This window comes from Mytilus galloprovincialis, chromosome 5 (genome assembly GCF_965363235.1).
Source record: "Mytilus galloprovincialis chromosome 5, xbMytGall1.hap1.1, whole genome shotgun sequence".
Classification (NCBI taxonomy): domain Eukaryota; kingdom Metazoa; phylum Mollusca; class Bivalvia; order Mytilida; family Mytilidae; genus Mytilus; species Mytilus galloprovincialis.
In genome coordinates this window covers 16,289,550-16,309,206 of record NC_134842.1, presented here as the reverse complement: position 1 = coordinate 16,309,206, position 19,657 = coordinate 16,289,550, and the positions used below count along the sequence as shown (strand labels likewise).

Sequence of the window (19,657 nt, the reverse complement as noted above, 5' to 3'; positions counted from 1 at the left end):
CTAAGGACTATATTCGTGGACAACGAAAATCAAAGGACGATAACTGTGTACTCGGACCTAATAGGATAGAAAAAGTTGACCAATCTTACTAAAACTTGGTATGACTAAAGCTTAATATATTACAAGACTGCTTACAAAGTTTCATAGCAATAGGATATATATTATAGACAATATGATTAATTCTATATTCAACTTTGCGTGTTAAATTTAGACGTTAAAATTGAGAAATTTTAACTATCAACATTTGGGGCTTTTAAAATTTAAATATTGCAAAAAAATACTTTTAAAATGCCTTAATATATAATATATCATGTATTTAAAGCAATAGAGTACTCATTTGATATATCAGACTTAGCATAATTTTTCAAAAGTCAAATTTATATGAGCCTGTGCCTAAAAATGGAGGTTTTCCAATGAAAGGGGGCCTTACATGAAGATGTAATATTTTCCAGCAATTTTAAATTTGTGAAGCTTTTTGATTATAAATAATCCTTACATATGTATTTAATGTACTTTAAATGGAAAGAAAACTTACAAATAACATATCATATTAGTTTAAAAGGGTCTTAGGCCAAGTAAGACTAAAAATAATTTAGGGTCAATTTAGGCCGTAGCACATATTTACATTTAAAAATGCATATTGAAGCTAAAGGAAATAAAAATTTGTGTCTTTTCTATCATTTCTATACTCAGGTGACATGATACAATAAATCTGAGCACAAAAAGGCTCTTACATTCAACTTTTTTAGCAGACAGTATGGTCTGATACAAAGATTTTTCACTTTTTAGTGAAAAACTTGCATGCAATTTTAGTCTCAACAGGCTTATATTTGAACCACATGCTATCCTACAGAAGTAAAGAAAGATATTATGTGAAATGAAACAGGTACAAAAGACATTGTTAAGTGCTTTTTATACAAATTTAGTGAGGTCTTTATTATGGACTTCAACTTTTATGTGCCATGCTCCTCACATTTAACTTGATCCAAACAGGGCGTTAGACGAGGGTCATTTATACAACACATTTTGCTCATATTTTCTGAGATAATCTTCTTTTCTGTAGATTCAGAGTTCACAAATGAGTAATAAAACTGGATTAAAGCATAGAAACACAAAAATTGACACATGAAAACATGTCAGATAGAAAGTCAGAATGCCACTTATGCATCAAAATTGAAAAAGCTATGAAATGCTTATTTTGACCATATAATGCCAAAATTGGTCATTTTTGCAGAAATTCTATCAAATAAAAGTTTAAATCCTTTAGTTTTATGCTATTTGACAAATTGACACCATCAAATCATTCAGGGAAGTTGCCAAAGTACAGATTCTATATTTCCTGATTTCACCTCTTAGGTCCGAGTACACAGTTATTTCGTAGTGCATTTCTTTTAGACAATAAATGAAAATTAAAAAAATCCCACCTGCGCTTTCTCAATAATATTTTTACAGTGTGTTGTACTACTTTTGGGACAAATTATATCAAAATTATAGAAAACTTCATCAGCTCTAACTCAAAATATGGACAATCTTATGTTAAGGGGGTCTTGAAATCTTTTGACAGCTTCCGAAGTGCTAATTTTTGACCTTTTTCAGCTGGACCTAATCACTACTTTACATTAATATTTATGACCCAAATTTTTTTACAGGGTCATTTCACCCCCCAACTTGCTATATGAGGCATAAAACATGGAGAAATTAATTTGGAAGGGGTATAACAAAAATTGGCAAGTAACACACTGTCCACACTAAGGACTATATTCGTGGACAACGAAAATCAAAGGACGATAACTGTGTACTCGGACCACATGGTTGGAACCTTCATTGTACAATGTGTTTGGTTCTGCTTGAAAAGAAACACAGAGCTGAGTCAATGTACCATATTAAATAAAAGGTTAACTGTTTGTAAGGACCTAGTCCTTAATTGAGATTCTTGTCAGATATTCCTGGCCATATGTTTTCCTTTTTGTCATATTAAGAATTGTTCTTGGTACGGGAAACAAGGAACATTATCCTCGTACAAAAAAATAAGATAATTCTAAATACATGTTCCAAAAAATGGAATTTATTACAAAGGATAATCTAAAGATATACTGGAATTGTCCTGGACCTCACTTCTGTGATGGGTATATGTTAATGGAATCCTTCTCAGAATACAGGACCAACTTATTAGTAGTGGTGGACCCCAATGTCCAATGATCTTCAATTTCTACCGAAAATTTGCTGTTAAAAAAATGCTAACATTCCAATTTTCAATAACAGTTAACAGCAAATACATTATCACAATAACAGATAACAAAAAAACTAAAATTAAGCCCAATAACAGCTAACAAAGAATAAGACATAACAGCTAACAGCAAATATATTTTCAGAATAACAGATAACAAAGAATTAAATTGCCCCATAACAGCATAACAGTTAAACCCCTTGCCCCCCCTCAAACCAGTGAAATAATTTTTAAAGAACAATATTAATATTATACATGTGTTCCACAGATTTTTAACAAACTGGTATCTCATGGAATTATATCTCTCGAACAAGTCGTTAGTAAATAGGACCCTTTTAAAAAATATATTTGAACAAAAGACACAACGAGCACATCATAGCATATATAGTGTTACAGCCGATTTCATTGAGTGTGTAGGCAAATGCAATATGTTTGGTTCGCTAGAATACCCTCCTTAAGTGTAGATTAGTCCGACTGATAACCAATCCATCTGTCTGTTGGACTAGGCCACTTCGAAAGGAGGGTAATACACGGCGGTTCAGCTATCATGCAAGCTTACCAAAGATATAACCTGTGACTACAAACTCAATGAAATTGGTTGTAAAAGTTTTTAAATCAGTAGAGGTATATATGTCTGTAGATCTGTAATCGATTCATACATCATTAACTAAGTCTGCAGACTGAGAGTATATCTTCAAAACGATCGCAAACTTGTTTAAATTGCTCATCTGGTTTTAAATTCATATGCTTCTTATATTATGGTACATGCCAAAAGCCTGCATTTATCAAATCTGATTGTTTATACCTATTTTGTGATCGAGACAAGGACTTTTCAAAGGGTTTTCTGATGCTCAACATTGATTTTTGTTCAAAGTCTATACACTTATTTTATGATAGTAACAAGGACTTAACAAAGGGATTTTCTGATGCTTAACACTTTTTTTTGCTCAACGACTACATGAATAAATTGCTTTGCCGAGTGCAGCTGGATATGACCGAAGATGTCCAACTTGAACAGGTGGGGCAAAAATAGACACTATATTTCTTGGTATACAGGTCTGAATTTGGATTGTCATAAAATATTTGACACATAGTAGGTTTCTGGCACAGAATAACTGTAGTCAAAGAATTTGTATTCAATTTTTTGCTTTGGTGCAATACACTATGCTGCTGCGAATTGATCCCCAATTGTTATACCCCCCTTTTTTCTGTTTGCTAAAAACTAATATTTGAAGAAATTTTCTTTTTAATTTCTGAAATCCAGAAAAAAAATCCTTAGTCCCCACCCTTTTCCCAAAAAAAAAATCTTCCATCAAGATACGGTCATATGACTTACTAAGATGTCATATGTAATCCGCAAAAGACCTCATGGTTTTATAATGAACCAGTATGAATTTTTAGTATTTAGGTAAAAAAACATAAAAATTAGAACTGAAAATTAACATTTAACCTTGACCTCAATTTGATGGTCATAGGTCAGTGATCTCAAATAGAAAGATCCAAGGTTATACACTTTTATGGTTGAGGAGTAATGCTGATTTCAAATACATAAGGGGAGAAAACTATAAAGGGTGACCGAAACACTTAGACTAAAACGATGTTGTGAACAATTATTTGCCAAACACTTTTATATAAAGATAACAAGCAAGGTTCAAGATTTTGAACCTGACCTTGTTCTTTGACCTTGACCTCAATTTCCTCCAAATGGACAAATAAAAAAAAAATGTTAGGCCTCTATGACTTTATGACTTATGGTGTATGAAATAATTCAACATATCACAAATGTTAAATTTTTAAAGGGAAATAACTCACATAAGATGTCTATGGTTAAGTTTAACCGAAGAATCCTTAAAGATAAACAATTTTACAAAAACAAATTTGTGGATATATTTAACAGTTTCAGAGAAATTAAGATAAAAAGAAAAGGGGGGTTCAGGGAGGTAACTCCTATAAGAATAAGTGTTGGGTTACATAAAGTGAATGAGGAAATCCCTAATCACTGTACGACATCAAAACAAAAGCTAAATGTCTTTCCACGAAAAATGGAAACAATCAAAATACAGTAAGGTCTTTCCATTAAGATAGAAAATTTGAGGCTACATCTTTGCTCTGTGCCAATTTGCTGTGACAACCATTGGAAATTAAAAACTAAGCCAACAAGAATGTGTGCCCCAGTACACGGATGCCCCATCTGCACTATTATTTTCTATGTTCAGTGGACAGTGAAAACAGGGTAAAATCTCTAATTTGGCATTAAAATTAGAAAGATCATACCATAAAGAACATATATGTGTTCTAAGTTTCAAGTTGATTAGACTTCAACATGTTCAACTTCATCAAAATCTACCTCGACCAAAAACTTTAACCTGAAGCGGGACAGATGAAAAGAAGAACAGACTGACGGCGACGCACAGACCAGAAAACATAATGCCCATAAATGGGGCATAAAAACATACATCATTTTCTAATAGCTATGGGTTGTATTTATCAATGTTTATTTAAAAAAATGTCTCATCATTAACTTCTGCATAGTTCAATAGGTCTTGTGCATTATTTAATGTAACATACAAATGTAGACAGACCTGTTCTAAATCATAGTTCCAAAGAGTTCAAATCATTTAAACTATGTAATTGGAAATTGTTATCATGTAGGAGCAATTTGTCATTCATAAACCAATCATTAACCATTCATCACAAAGAATTTTGCTACCTTAAAGAAGCAGAAGTACATTAAATTTTATTGAACAAAATCATCATACATTAAAGTTATCATAAAATACTATCAGACTTGCAGGAGTATTGATTCTTTCCTAACATTGACAGATCTACACATTGTAGCATGATATATATTAGCAAAAAGGTAACTGATTGAACAGAAAACACGTTTGAGGCAGTAAAATATCAGAAAGAATAAACATTTTTTTCTACATCTATACTTCTTTCATTGTCTGTCATCCCTCAAAAACTTAATAATCACTTCTGTAAATTTTTGATTTAGATGGACATCATGTTGTAAATCATTACTGATGATGTCATCTACAGTTGAATAGTTACATTCTTAGTTTTTGAACTGATATCTTGTTATAACAGGATGTATGGTTACCATGATTACAGAGTCTTTGGCCCAATAGGCTACTCGGATACCATTTTTGGAAAAGCAAGAAAAGTTTTCTGCAAAATCAATTTTGAGAATGACAATTTTGTCTGGGAGTCTACTGTTTAATGTTCTAAACTGATTTTATTGCAACAAACAAATGATATTGTAGGAACCGCAGTTTATCCAATAGTTGAACAAACAACTGTTGAGCTGGGGAAACAAATGTAACCAAATCCCATTTTTGCAATTTTAGTTCTTCAGTATGGTAAAATTAGTGGTTCCATTCTTTTACTTAGATTCACTGTTCCACAATTCACACATTTTCCTTCTATAAAAGTAATTTTGTTATATTAAACCCCATTTTTGTCACACAAAATCATATTTACAGCTTATCTTTCTAATTCATGTAATTCTTAATTTATGTAATTGTTGTTTATTCTTAAATGTACATACTGCAAAATTGTTAAAAGCCATGATTTTCAAATTCACATTTTCACAATATTCACATAGACACTAAATTAGTTTTCTCTGGTTCTGTAATTATACTTTCTTTGGTCTCATTTTTAAAACTTTAGATTTTGATGACCTTGTATTTTGGTTTTCTGCTTTCCAATCTTAAATACTTCTGTCATTGACTTCTGAAGCACAGATTGATGGTCTTCTGTATTTGCTTTCATAGCTTTTATATTTGGTACAATATGTCTTCACGTACAAGAAAAATTTTAACAGAATCTGTAGTATCCTTTGAAACAGTATCCTTTTTTCGTTTCTGTTCAATGTTTTTTTACCTTTTAGAAGGACTTCTAGGCAAAGCTGATTTGACCCTGCTTATTGGTTTGGCCTATGGTTTTGACACTTGATGACATTTATCATTTTGAACAGGTACTATGTTACTATCTGTATTTAAAATTATATTGGATGTTGTGTCCATTTAATAACATTGATGCAAGATTGTTTAGTTTTGTTTTCTATAGTTTCAACTTTTCTTCTTTTGGTCTTTTTCTTTTATTCTTCTTTTCTTTTGTGAAAACAGAGTTTCTCTGTATTGCCTCTTTTTTTCTCTTTGCACTCTTTTTCTCTCTTCTTCTTTCTTTAGTTCATGTCTTGTCAGACATGTCAGAATGTTTTTACTTACAGACTTTTTAATATGTTCTATTTTTTTCCTTTCACGCATATTTCGCATCCTTATTCTACTTCTTTCTTTATTTTCTTGTTTCTGTTGTTCATTCCACTTTGCTCGTCTTTCACGGTTTACTTTCGCGTGTTTTTGTTTTTTGTTCAATTCTGGAGTATCTTGACTTTGTGCTGATTGCAGGGCTTTCAATCTCATTTCAAATCTTTTTCCCATCTTTAAAATAAATTATAAAGTCATGAATGTTTAAGTTTACTATGCACTAGTATTACAAAAAATCATTTAGAATTTATAGGCAACGGTGTTTTAATAAAGATTTTAATATGACACGCTTTTTTTGCTTTGTGAACCTTGTCTCGTCTGTGTTTATGTTTGAATTTTTTCCACTTTGTATTGATCTAATGAGTTCTGTCTTATTTAACAAATATTTATAGTTTGTCTTATGCTGTGCTGTTACACCACTGTTCCAGGTTAGGCATGTTAGGGGATGATTGACCACTCACAAACATGTTGAACCCTACCACATTCTTTATGTGACTATCCCAAGTCAGTAGCCTGTGGTTCAGTTGTTGTTGTTGGTTCATGTCAGTTATATTTCTTTTCTGTTATTGCTTTGTTATAAATTAGGCAGCTACTTTTCTCGATTGAATTAGTGTTTATTTTTCATGTCAAGGCCTTTTATAGCCAGACTATAGGCATGATAGGGTATGGGTTTTTATCATTGTTGAAGGCAATACGGTTGCCTACTTCATTTGAACTTTGGTGGAAAGTTGTCTCTGACAATAATACCTCTACTCCTTATTTTTATATAGCAATGTTCTTATTCCAATAGGGGCCTTGATGGCTGAGTGGTGTAAGTAGTTACTACGGTATTCACTAGCGTCAAAACATCAAAACTTAAAAATCAAATCTAATTCAAATAAAAAATGGGGTGCATGTGTGTGACGTCACAATGAAAATTGTAGCTGCCAAAATAATGTGAAAAAAGAATGAATTCAATTTCAAACAGATCTACATTAGTATGCATGAGTACATCCTTTACAGTGACTGCATAATAAAAACGGTCTGATATATGTCTTATATTTTATTGAATTGAAATTTGTAACAAAATTTGATTCACCTATCAAAACCATTCTTGATGAGTCAGGAACACTGTAGTCTACATCAGGTTTAAGCAGAAAAAAATAAGTTGTCTTGGTGTGTTCATATACATTATACATGTATATAACTCTTGGATCCTTGGCCATTTGAAATCCACTTTGGTAACCTGAAAAATAACATTGCATGTGAAAACTTGATAAAAATGTGTGTACAATGTTCAAGGAAATACATTAAAATTGTTATAAAAAAAGGTAGGAAAGTTGAATATTTTGTGTAAAAATTTACTACAAATACATATAATTATAAATCATGCATACATGGCGATGTATCAAAATAAAAATCAAACTGTTAGTAACAGAATTGTTTTCAATATTTGAATAGATTAAACAATATAAAGTACTACATGAACAAGGGATGATCAAATAAATGTACAAAATAATTTCTTAATTTACAGTATCTTGAAGCCATGAAAACTGTTCCAAACATGTCAGAAAGAGATCCCATGCAGGTATGCTTTTTGGTCATGAATACATTTACTTTCATATCATTAAATGTAAAAATATAGTTACCTCTGTGTCATCAATGGACAATACTGCTTGGTGGTATATTTATCTGAACGCTATTTTGTCATGTTTGTTTCCTTCATTAAACTCAATTACATTATAACATGTAGTTGGTAGTATGTGTTACATTTATTTTTCCATAAAGGATCCATTGTCGTTAGAGAAGATATCTCAACATTTCTCAATATATGTGTTGACAGATGCCCAAAATTTACTCTGCTTTCTGCCATCTTGGTATAAAAAGGCCGGGATTATTCTGGAAAAATGCAGTCTCACACTCAAGATATATTTATCAACTTCAGCAGCCAAAGGCATGATAGGCGGATCCAGGAAGGGGGATCCGTCACTGAAAGCCTTGGTTTCTATTTATTCAAATGGATAGGAGCGTGTCTAAAGAAATAGACATGCAAAAATATTTTTGATGAAGTTTTACATCTGTTTTATCATGTTTTATTTATCATGTTTATGCAGTTATTAAAGTTCATAGGGAAACAAGTTTTGCAACTTATATTAATCCCTTTCCACTTTGAGGGTGCGAGTGCTACGTTGTAGCGGCATTAGCCTGCTCTTTTACGAAATCTGTACTCGAAGGGTGTCTTTTATGTGCAAGAGATATGGCTCTCTCTTAACACGGAGCAGCCATTTATCGTCCCCTTTTGACGGACTATCATCGTTTCCTCAAGACCATACTTGCAAATGGTGTCAAGGGAAAGCCGCAAATAGACTATGCTACTTTTTACATTTTCTGTTTTAATTCACAAGTTTAATATATAAACTTATCTAACCAAATTTCGGGCCCACCAGGATGCCAGGGAAAACATACATTTGTAAACCTTACACTCTTTTACAACATAAAACTTGCCATCCAGAACTTTATACAAGAAAGATTGAAATACTTTTGACATGACACTTACACCACCTGACTCGGGAAACCATAAAAAATGGCTAGCTTTGCCAATATCTTTTAACCAATTTGAAAGTAAAAAAACATCAAATTTTCTACTTTGTGTACATGTATCATTGTTGCTTTCATGTGAACTAAACAATTATTTATTTCATTACATGTACAAATAAATGTATTCAAAACATGCAAGTATATCATGTATATATTTCTGATGTATCATGGTGTATTGCAAGTATACACTGTTGTAATACAATGTACATGTTTGGTAATAAAAGATAATTTTAAGCAATTTACAAAGAACAAATGAACCTCGCCATGCTCACAGACTAAGAAATAATAACAATTCTTTTTTTTTCAAAATAAATCATCATGTCTTACAATGTCTTATACAATTTTGTCAAATGAAGGTAAAATTGAGAACGGTAATAGGAAATGTGTCATACAGACAGCAACCTGATCAACATGCATGACATGGTCAAAGAGCAGTAAAAGCCAAAGGTGTATTTTTTCAATTGAACTGTTCAATACCATGCATACAAAATTTCAGGACCTTTTATAGCTGATTGTGCAGTATGCAGTGTTGAAGGCTATATTGACCTAAAGTTGTTAATTTCTGTGTCATTTGGTCTCTTGTGAGAGTTGTCTCATTGGCAATCAAACCACATCTTTTTTTTTGATAAATAAACAATTTTTTAAAGAATGGTTTATTAAAAATAAATGGGGAATGTGTTCTTGTGACACAGATGATGCCCCTGCTTGCATATAAAGTTATAAAGGGACATAACTCCGGAACTGTAAAAGTGATGCTACCCAAATTTGTACTTGATCTGAGTTTTGTGGTAATAAGCATTGTGTATAAGTTTTTAATATTTATTAGAGAACAGAAACCAAAAATTCAGCAATTTTCTATTTGTAAATGGGCATGAGCCTTGACTCTAGAATGGCAAAAGTGACGGCATAAACAATCAGAAAAAACTTACTGTGTCTTGTTCTTCTTTTATAACAAAATCGTTGTGACTTTCCTCCTGGTCATCAGCATCACCAGCATCATCATCATTATCATTGTTATCCCCTGAATCTTCTGCAACATCACCACCTTCCTCCCCCATTCCTACTACTTTAGATACTAACTGTTCAGCATATTGTTTAACAGATTCTGTAGAACTTTTTAACTTTTTATTTTTCCCTTTCAAAGTTTTTTCATTTGATCTTTTTTGTTTTAATTTATTAGACTGAGATGAACCTGATTCTTCTTCCATAGAATCTAACTCATTCTCAGAATTATCATCATCACTATTTGGTTCCTGTTTGATAATAAACTCTTGTAATGAATGTCCTTCTGTCGACTCCGGTAATTTAGGAGTATTTGATACGTTAGTGTTTTGAATATCATGATTATCATGGTTCATGTGATTATCATTAGAATGTACAGTAGAAACAGATTTAACAAACATTTGTCCATCACGATTCGTAGCTAAGTAAATTGGGTGTGGTTCACTCTCTGAGTCCTGATTGTTAACTGTATTGTTCTCAAACAACTCATTGGTGTGCTTTTTTGATACTTCATTACTATTGCCCTTTTGAAATTCTTTTCGATTCAGTAGAGATTGGAAGTCTAACTTTTTGCAGAGATTTACAAAATCCTTAATGTCTGAATCACTAGTAAGATCTACTTCTCCAGTATATAAATAGGATACTAATGTCTCTACAATTTTCTTATTAAATTCTGTTAAATCAAATGTATTTATATCACCACATAGAAAACCTTTTGACTTCAAATGGCAGCTCTCTGCAGCAGCTAACACGACACGGTGAACTGGGACTAGACCAGAGTTAGTCTCTATGTAAAAATCACTATATTTTCTTTCTTTTCTTAAAACATTCAAAGTTTTCAGCAGTTTTTCCCCATACCTATCTTCTTTAAGAAAAACTTTTGCCATCATTCACTGTAAAAATATAAAAATACTAGTTAGTCAGAATTTTTGTTCCTAATTATATAACATTAAACATGTTAAACAATTGATAATCACAAAAAGTCTTATATTAAAAAAAGTTTTAAGATGTGGGTCAAGTAAGTGAAGTGTCTTGAGGGAAATGGAAAAACCTTGGTTAATAAATAATAAATTGCTTTGCCGAGTATAGCTAGATATGACCGCAGAGGTCCAACCCTGAACAGTTGGGGCAAAAATGGACACAATATTAGTGCCTGATACAGGCATGACAGGTCTGAATTTGGATTGTAATTATGTATTTCAGGGCCGTAACTAGCCTCTTTTAATAGTGAGGCAAAATATATTCGCTGAGCGTAGCGAGACGAAAAATTTTTGGCAAGGGGTCTGGGGGCTGCTCAAGGCCATCAGAGGCTCTGAGAAAAATAACGCAAAATCGTTCATTCTGAGCGTTTCCCAGACTTTTTTTTACATTGAAATGCAATTAATATTTAGCTATTTTTTCGACATTATTCTGGCCTCAAAGCTAAAACATAGATTGTAATTTAAGACTTTACGGTTTCACAGGGACATCATTAAAAGTAGACCGATATGTAGGATAAAGCAAAATCGTAAATCTCAATGATTAAAACCGGATCTGTCTGTCGATCTGTTCTTGCCTTGTATTGTGCTTAGACTTTTTTTTAATTTTTTTTTTACTAGATTTAAATATAGTAAAAGTGCAGTATTTTGATTGTACTAGTACTGCTTTAGTCGTCACTAAGGACCATCTTGACCTTGTTTTATGGTATTAATGATTCTTTTATTGTTGAAGACACTCCAGTAACTACCAAGATAAAGAACAAGAATTAAAACTTTGACATTGATCATTATATTTTTTTCTATGCATTGACTTTGTGTGAGATTAGGTTTTGTGCACGTTTACTCCATATATTCCTTTATTTTCTGTTAAAGGGTCTGACTGAACACGGCTTAATGCAAGTTTAACCCTTCAATGTAAAAGGTCATATTGCAATGCATCGATGATTTTATATAGATAGATGACTTGATACGGGGAAATTAGAGGTCTTACTTTAATTTAAACCATGTCAGCTATCTAGTTTTATCTACAAAAAAAGGGCCAGTTTTCTTTGATATAAAATTCAATTCTCCATGCAGAAACGACATTTTTTTTGCTTTGTCCAGTAGCATCGTATATATTCTTAAATATATTGGTAAGGACGCAAAAAAAAATAAAAATAATTAAATAGCCAAATGAAGAAAAGAAAATATGAAATGACAAATGTACCCACACAAGAAACAGATTATTTGGTCTAGGGTACACATGGTACAGTAAATGCTCATACGTTTTTAGGTCTTTTTTACCCTGTTGCACAGGAGTTTGAAATCCTAGCAATAACGGTGTAAAAATATGCCAAACTCGACTATCACAGTAGAGCTTCTCTCGTCTCTTCGAGAGAAGCTCTACTATGAAAGTCGAGTTTGGAATATGTTTGAAATCCTAGCAATAACCAGTCAGGGATATAACTCTATAGGGCTATTACAGGAAAATAACATACATTTGTTATTGTAGACTAAATCAAAGCGCTGTAAGCACTGTAGGCAGTTAACCAAAAACCAAGGCGAACATAATTATAAAAACTGTGGCAATGTTGCTTCAATTTTTTTTTTAAAGATTTAAAAGAACAAACATTAAACATTCATATATAATTGTACATTTATGTTCATTTAATGAATTAATCATTAAGGCAAATAATTAATATTTTATCATGGTTTTCAATAGCAACGTATATATCAAGTATATTCTTTTTTCATGGTCATGAGTCTCGAGTCAGCAGTGGTACAAATTCGCAATGATTGCAGTTCTTCTAGTTGATCGTAATTGTTCGTATTAGCTGACTGTTAGTATTTCAAGTTGACTTTAGTACGAGCTTGTAAAAGTATGAATGGACTTGCTTTCATGGAAAGAAAACTGAGTTTGTGTTCTACAGTACAAAAGTTATGAGACACAAATCAGACAAATGTTTATTACTACATGGATCAATAGTGAGGTCTGACTGACCTGTCCATAGTAAATGTAAATGACTCCCACCTTCAACCCAAGTCCATGATGTCTAAGTTTGGAATAAAATGACAGGTGTTATGTCTAGCAAAAGAGGGACGAAAGATACCAAAGGGACAGTCAAATGCATATGTGACGCCTATGAGATTTACCTTGTATGTCATTCAATCTTTTTGAAATGACAAACAGGATTGAATATGGTTTAGGAGTTGGTATCTCAGTCTTTTACAAGTTCTCAAAACACAAACAAGAGGGTGTGACTGACCCTAGGGACTACCCCTATTTTTCATTTGATTTTTTATATTGTCCCATACATGAATATATATGGTTTAGGCGTGGGGGCCCCAGTGACTTCTATATTTCATTTGATTTGTTCCTTTGTCCCATACATGAAAATATATGGTTTAATTTAAGGTTAGGATCTCGACTGTTTCCAATTTCTCAAACAACAGGAGGGGTGGGTGACCACAGGGACTTCCCCTATATTTTATTTGATTTGTTATTTAGTCCCATACATGAGTATATATGGTTACGTGGTGAGGATCTCAACTGTTTCCAAGTTCTCAAACATGAGGGTGCAGTGACCCTAGGGACTCCCCTATAATTCATTTGATTTGTTATATTGTCCAATACATGAATATATATGGTTAATGGGGGGGGGGGATCTCAACCGTTTTCAAATTCTCAAACAGGAAGGGGTAGAGTGGCCCCATGAACTCCACCTATATTTCATATGATTTGTTATATTGTCCCATACATGAATATATATGGTTTAGGGTTGGGGATCTCGACCGTTTCCAAGTTCTCAAACAGGAGGGTGGGATGACCCACAGGGACTCCCACAGGGACTCCCCCTATATTTCATTTGATTTATTATATTGTCCCATACATGAATATATACGGTTTAGGGGTGGGGATCTCGACTGTTTCCAAGTTCTCAAACAGGAGGGGTGGGATGACCCACAGGGACTCCCCTATATTTCATTTGATTTATTATATTGTCCCATACATGAATATATATGGTTTAGGGGTGGGGATCTCGACTGTTTCAAAGTTCCAAAACAGGAGTGGTGGGGTGACCCCAGGGACTCCCCCTGTATCTCATTGATTGGTTATATTGTCCCATACATAAAAAAATATGGTTGAGGGTGAGGATCTCGACTGTTCCCAAGTTCTGAAGCAGGAGGTGGTGGATGACCCTAGGAACTTCATCTATATTTCATTTGATTAGTTATATAGTCCAATACATGAATGTATATGGTTGAGAGGTTGGGATCTCATCCGTTTCAAAGTTATCAAACAGGAGGGGGTAGAGTGCCCCAAAGGACTCCACATACATATAATTTGCTTACATTCAGGTATCATATAATCTAGTTGCACTATACGTGTAAAATAAGAAACTTCCAGCTATTTTAACTGACCCATCAAAATTGAGAAAAAAAATACCCATTTAGTAATATGTTTACACTTTAAAAGCATCTAACTTGCTTTACCAACATTTATTACTGATAAAGAAAATTTATACTGTCACCAGGACCATATATATTGTTAGATATACTGTTCCCAGCTGTCACAAAGACTCACATTGTATTGGATTTTGACATTAAAATGTGTCAAAAAGTAATTTTGAGTTTCCTATGGATACCTATGGATCTTCAGAACGCTGGCACTGTTGCACCATTATATTCTGCTCTACTTCATCATCAGTGTATTTAATTGTACGTTTCTCACATTTTCAGTACAAAATATTTTCTGTTTTTTCATTCTTATACATACATCTTTTGGTTTTCAATTCTAGTGTTTATATTCATTTACCATGCAAAGATGTATTTTGTCATCTGTCTGATTTTTTTAAAAGTTCAAAGATCGCAAAAATCCGGAATTACCCATATCCGCTTACGGCAGGGCTCACGCTACCAGGCGACTTGGGTGAAGAAGTCGCCTTCCCGACCGTCACTTCGCTTTCCCCGACCCCCAAAAGCGAAAACAAGTCGCCCGGTTCTTGACGATAGTCGCTTTCAGTCACTTCCGTCATCGGACATTTTCAATTTTTACCAAGTTGATGAAACATCAATTTTTTACTGATAATTAAAGAAATTCAGACATAAACGATTCATTATCTTTAGAAAAGAGGTTGGAGCATTGTCTTTGCAATGTGTAGCAGGTTATTTTATAAAAATACAACTTTTTATCACTTCGTGCATTTCCGCTTACGCCTTACGGAATCGGATCCGATATTAGAATTTTCTACTCATGTCAGCCATTTTGTTTTCAATGTTGTTTTTGTCAGATACAATTTTACTGGAATTTACACATTATTTGTCGGCGATTTTCTGTATAAAGCTAGCGGTTGAACAAAATAAACATCGCTGTAATGAATAATAATGCTAAAAACAAGTTTTGAGATCGTTTATTAGGAGACTTTGGTAAAAAGGTTTGCAAAGTTATTTTTTTATTTCCTCTCAAGTCGTGCATGTCGAGCGTAGCTAGTAACCATGCAAGTCGAAAGTCCGACTGCAAAAGTGGAAGTTAGCAGACCTCGGACAACCGCTAATTGAACCCCTGCCTCCAAATTGAAAAGATACAAAAATTTCGTCTTATAATTTAAAATTGCCGGCAACAGCATGAACAATGGAACTTATTTTAAGACTACTGACGTAGTTGACTACGTATTGACGACAAACAATATTCCTACGACTTTTGCCATTTGGGAAATCTAAACTACTTGTCTTTAGAAATTTTCGGCGATTAAACATTTCATACATTTGTTCTTTGACAGCTTAGCCAAAATCTCAGGGGATAATAAACTACATAAATTTTCCTAATGTGCCCTACTTCCTATGTGCAACTTCAAAACTTTTGGATAAATCGACAATCATTTCAGGTTTTTCTGATCATATTTTTTGTAATTAAGAATTAAAAGTATGAAAAAACTGTCCAATTAGTTATGAATAACATAACATCCAGCTAGATAATAACAATGGCACATATTTCAGCATTTATTGGGTAGAACACAAATCTAGGGTGCTCGCATAAGGCCTAACTGCCTAAAAATCAAAGAACTGTGATAACATACGTCGAAGTAAGGCGTCAAAGAAAAAAATTATAATAGCCTTTCAAGACGTCATAATTATTTGGACTAGGGCATGTAATGAGGTTCTGCGCAAGTTTCTCAGTAATTCCTAAGTGTCTTATATAATAACTCGACTATCACAGTAGAGCTTCTCTCGTCTCTTCGAGAAAAGTTCTACTGTGATAGTCGAGTTTGGCATATTTTTACACCGTTATTGCTAGGATTTCAAACTCCTGTGCCTACTGACAGATGAACCACAGGAGGTTGAAATCCTATCAATGAGGGTCTATAAATATGTCAACTCGACTATCACAGTAGAGCTTCTCTCGTAGAGAGAAGCGAGAGAAGCTCTACTGTGATAGTCGAGTTGACATATTTATAGACCGTCATTGATAGGATTTCAACCTCCTGTGGATGAACAGTATTTTTTTATTTTCAGTGCAAGAGTGTTTCACACCAGGATAGGAGTGTTTACATGACCAGTTTAGAGGTAACTTACTAGAATAATGTAAAAACTTTGACGTTTATGCATTCAAGTGAACACAGACCTAAAAGTAAACAGTAAAAACAAAATTGGCGGATCGATCGTGAACAGGAAATTGTACCTTAACGTTAAATACCGGACCGTTGACGTCGTTCTCATCGATTCCGGAATGACTACACGATACAATCATGATTTCAAGATTTTTTTAATAGTTGCTAATAATATTCTAATTTTTAATGTATAATAAACAGCTTCAATTTTAAAATATTTAAAGATTTTTGTTTACTTGCTGAAGCATCAATCAGTATAAATCACAGAACAGAAAATGTTGGGTTAACATTTTGGCAGCACTAAACCACAAAGCGAAAAAAAAAAGTACAGACGTATATTATTAAAGTAAATAAAACAAAAATCAATAAACACATTGTTTTCAGATATGTCAAAGAAATAAGATTTGTATTATAAAATTCTATAAACACATAAACAGTTTTCAACTTTGTTGTTTCTTTGACATTTCCATTCTCAATCAGGGGCGTAGCTACAAGGACGTATAACTAATATACGTCCTTGGTAGCTAGAAAGAAATGATGTGGAAGCAAGTACTGCGTAGCGGAGCGAGGCGAAAAAATTTTGGGACCCTATTATGCAGAAATCTTTTTTTTCTGTTTTCGGTCATAGGACGGTCAAAAGAGGAGCTATACATATGTAGATAAAAATATGTGAATGCAAAACTATTAATAAATCTTCTGAATATAGTAATACATAAACAACACATATTTGTGATACAGAATTTACTCAAAATTGTCCAAAATCTACTCTTCGGGTCTGGGCAGAAACAAACTTCTCTATTACTTTGTCAACATTCACACTGAAATCCCGATGAATATGCAGTAATGCTATGTAAATGTCGTGGTTCATTGTTGATCGTACATTTGTTTTCAATTACATACGTAGTACCGTGACTGATAGATCTCGGGGCCATCATGGCATGGTAGCACTCGCGAGATTTTATAAACCAGCGTACTTGTTCGGCATCGAGCGAACTCCAAATTGAATTCGTCAAAATTACATGTCAGAGGTCAGTTTCGTATGTCTCAGACAATATTGAGATTTGTTCGTTTGTGATATTTCCTACAACACGATGAAGCAGATACAGCGCAAAGAAGCGATTTTCTGATAACTTGACGCGACACCACTCTCCAGTTCCCTTATCATATGGTCTATGAACGCAAAAAATAATTAGACTTTCCAATACTGTTTTGCCATGGTTGCAGCACGGTTGCAGGGTGATTGGCTCCGATAGTCTGTCAACCACATCGCCTCAGCATATTTTCAACGATATCAAAGGGATCTGATAACTCTAATATCGATTGGTACATCTCATTCCAAACTGCAAACTGATGAACTGTAAACTGTAAAATGTGCCCCAAATTTACATATCTTAGACTGATCATGAGTATTACAAATTCAAATCTTGTAAAAGATACAAGTAACCTTCCGATATTGTCATAATCTCCAAAAAAAAATATATTTTGAAACCAAATGTCGTTATCTAATGATATTTCATAAATTAAAAAAATGACAACATAGGTGTTTCCTTTAATATTCAATAAAAAAAAATATTTTGCCATTTCTTTTTTGCATGCCGAATCAACTTGTGCACGCAACTGCTGAGCTACGATCTTTTTCTGCATGAACAGCTTCATCAACACTTGTATCTAGGTTGTCAAACTAATATACAGGATAGACGGAAAAGACACAAACACTAACAGTCTCCAAACGCTAAACAAATATCATAATCATAATATAGTCTTAGATAATACATGCATCACGCTGTCTGATTCCGATTGACCAACTCATCTCTCTCTTCTGTTTTTTGTTTTTGTTTTTGTGAAAACGACGTGGATGCACGTGCTGTCGACTCGTGCCTCCGGGTAGCTACGCCCCTGTCAATTATATTTGAATATCTCATTTACATGTCGGGCCTTTTTGTAGTTATTTATAATGGAGTTTGCTTAATATTGAAGGCCGAGCAGTGATTATATTTGCGTGTATCCATGTCATTTGAACTCTGCTGGGTTGTTGCCTCATTAGCAAGCACACCAATAAATCTCCTTATTTTATATAAAGGTTCACATGTACAGGAGAAGTTATTGTTCTAGTGAAGCTGTCCTTTATTGCATGCTAATACATGCTTGATATTATAATATCGGTAGTTGGAGAAGTAGAATACACTTTTCTGTTTTTTTTTATACGACCGCAAAAATTAAAAAAAATGGTCGTATAATGGTATCACGTCGTCGTCGTCAGCGTCGTCAGCGTCGTCGTCAAACTACCCGGCAGTTCCAGCTCCGACAAAATGTCCGACCCGCATACTACTCTACTATACACTAATTTATCTAGTTCTAGGACAAAAACTTGTGTATTAGTATTTCAATTGTTCTGAAATTGTACCACAATGTTTAATACCATGCGTAGAAGGTTGGGATTTATTTTTAAGGGGTTATTGGCCAAACAGTTTATTTAATAGTTATCCTACAAGCACAAATGGAAGTTTTTAACGACCTTGACTGGCTATACAGCCCTTGCACGGTCGGTATCCTACAAGGACGCAGTGTGTCAGTGTAAGATCACCCCGATGGCCGGAGGCCAGAGGGTGATCTGTCACTGACACACCAAGTCCAAGTGGGATAACTATTAATGATAAACCTAATGTATACAGTATAAGAAAAACAGACAAAAACACAAAAACCGCAAAACGTAACTATGACCACTGAACCATGAAAATTAGTTCAAGGTCAGATGACACCTGCTAGTTGGAAATGTACACCTTACAATGATCATTTCATACACCGAATATACTATTGATTATAGGATCTGAGATATGGACTTGACCACCAAAACTTAAAGACCAAACAGACTATTTATTTCTACCAGTGATTTTTCCTTAAAATTTTGTGTGAAGGTATTTCATGATTTGAAGAACAAAAAATGTTGAAAAAAATTGGGGGTCACCGACTTAGTTTTGTCGCTATAGCAACCTCAGTTTCGTGTTTTCCCGAATA

General features: G+C 33.6%; 1 protein-coding gene and 1 long non-coding RNA gene across 5 annotated transcripts in view; both read right to left on the bottom strand.

Annotated features, from left to right (window-relative positions):
- The window catches only part of LOC143075266 (uncharacterized), a 110,297-nt gene extending 93,581 nt beyond the window's left edge, over nt 1–16,716 (bottom strand). For 3 of the 4 annotated variants that reach the window (XM_076250630.1, XM_076250632.1, XM_076250634.1), the window contains exons 1-2: nt 16,608–16,716; nt 10,005–10,970 (exon numbers count right to left, since the gene is read on the bottom strand). In XM_076250630.1, coding sequence (XP_076106745.1) covers nt 10,005–10,967 — 963 coding nt within the window. In that variant the 5' untranslated portion in view covers nt 10,968–10,970; nt 16,608–16,716. The remainder of the gene's footprint in view (nt 1–10,004; nt 10,971–16,607) is intronic. The other variant, XM_076250631.1, reaches the window with a different exon arrangement.
- LOC143075268 (uncharacterized) lies at nt 2,347–9,989 on the bottom strand. Its single transcript, XR_012978275.1, has 3 exons — nt 8,127–9,989; nt 7,577–7,723; nt 2,347–6,672 (listed from the first exon to the last, which is right to left on the bottom strand). It is a non-coding gene; the product is annotated as an uncharacterized LOC143075268 (long non-coding RNA).
- Nucleotides 16,717–19,657: the final 2,941 nt, after the last annotated feature.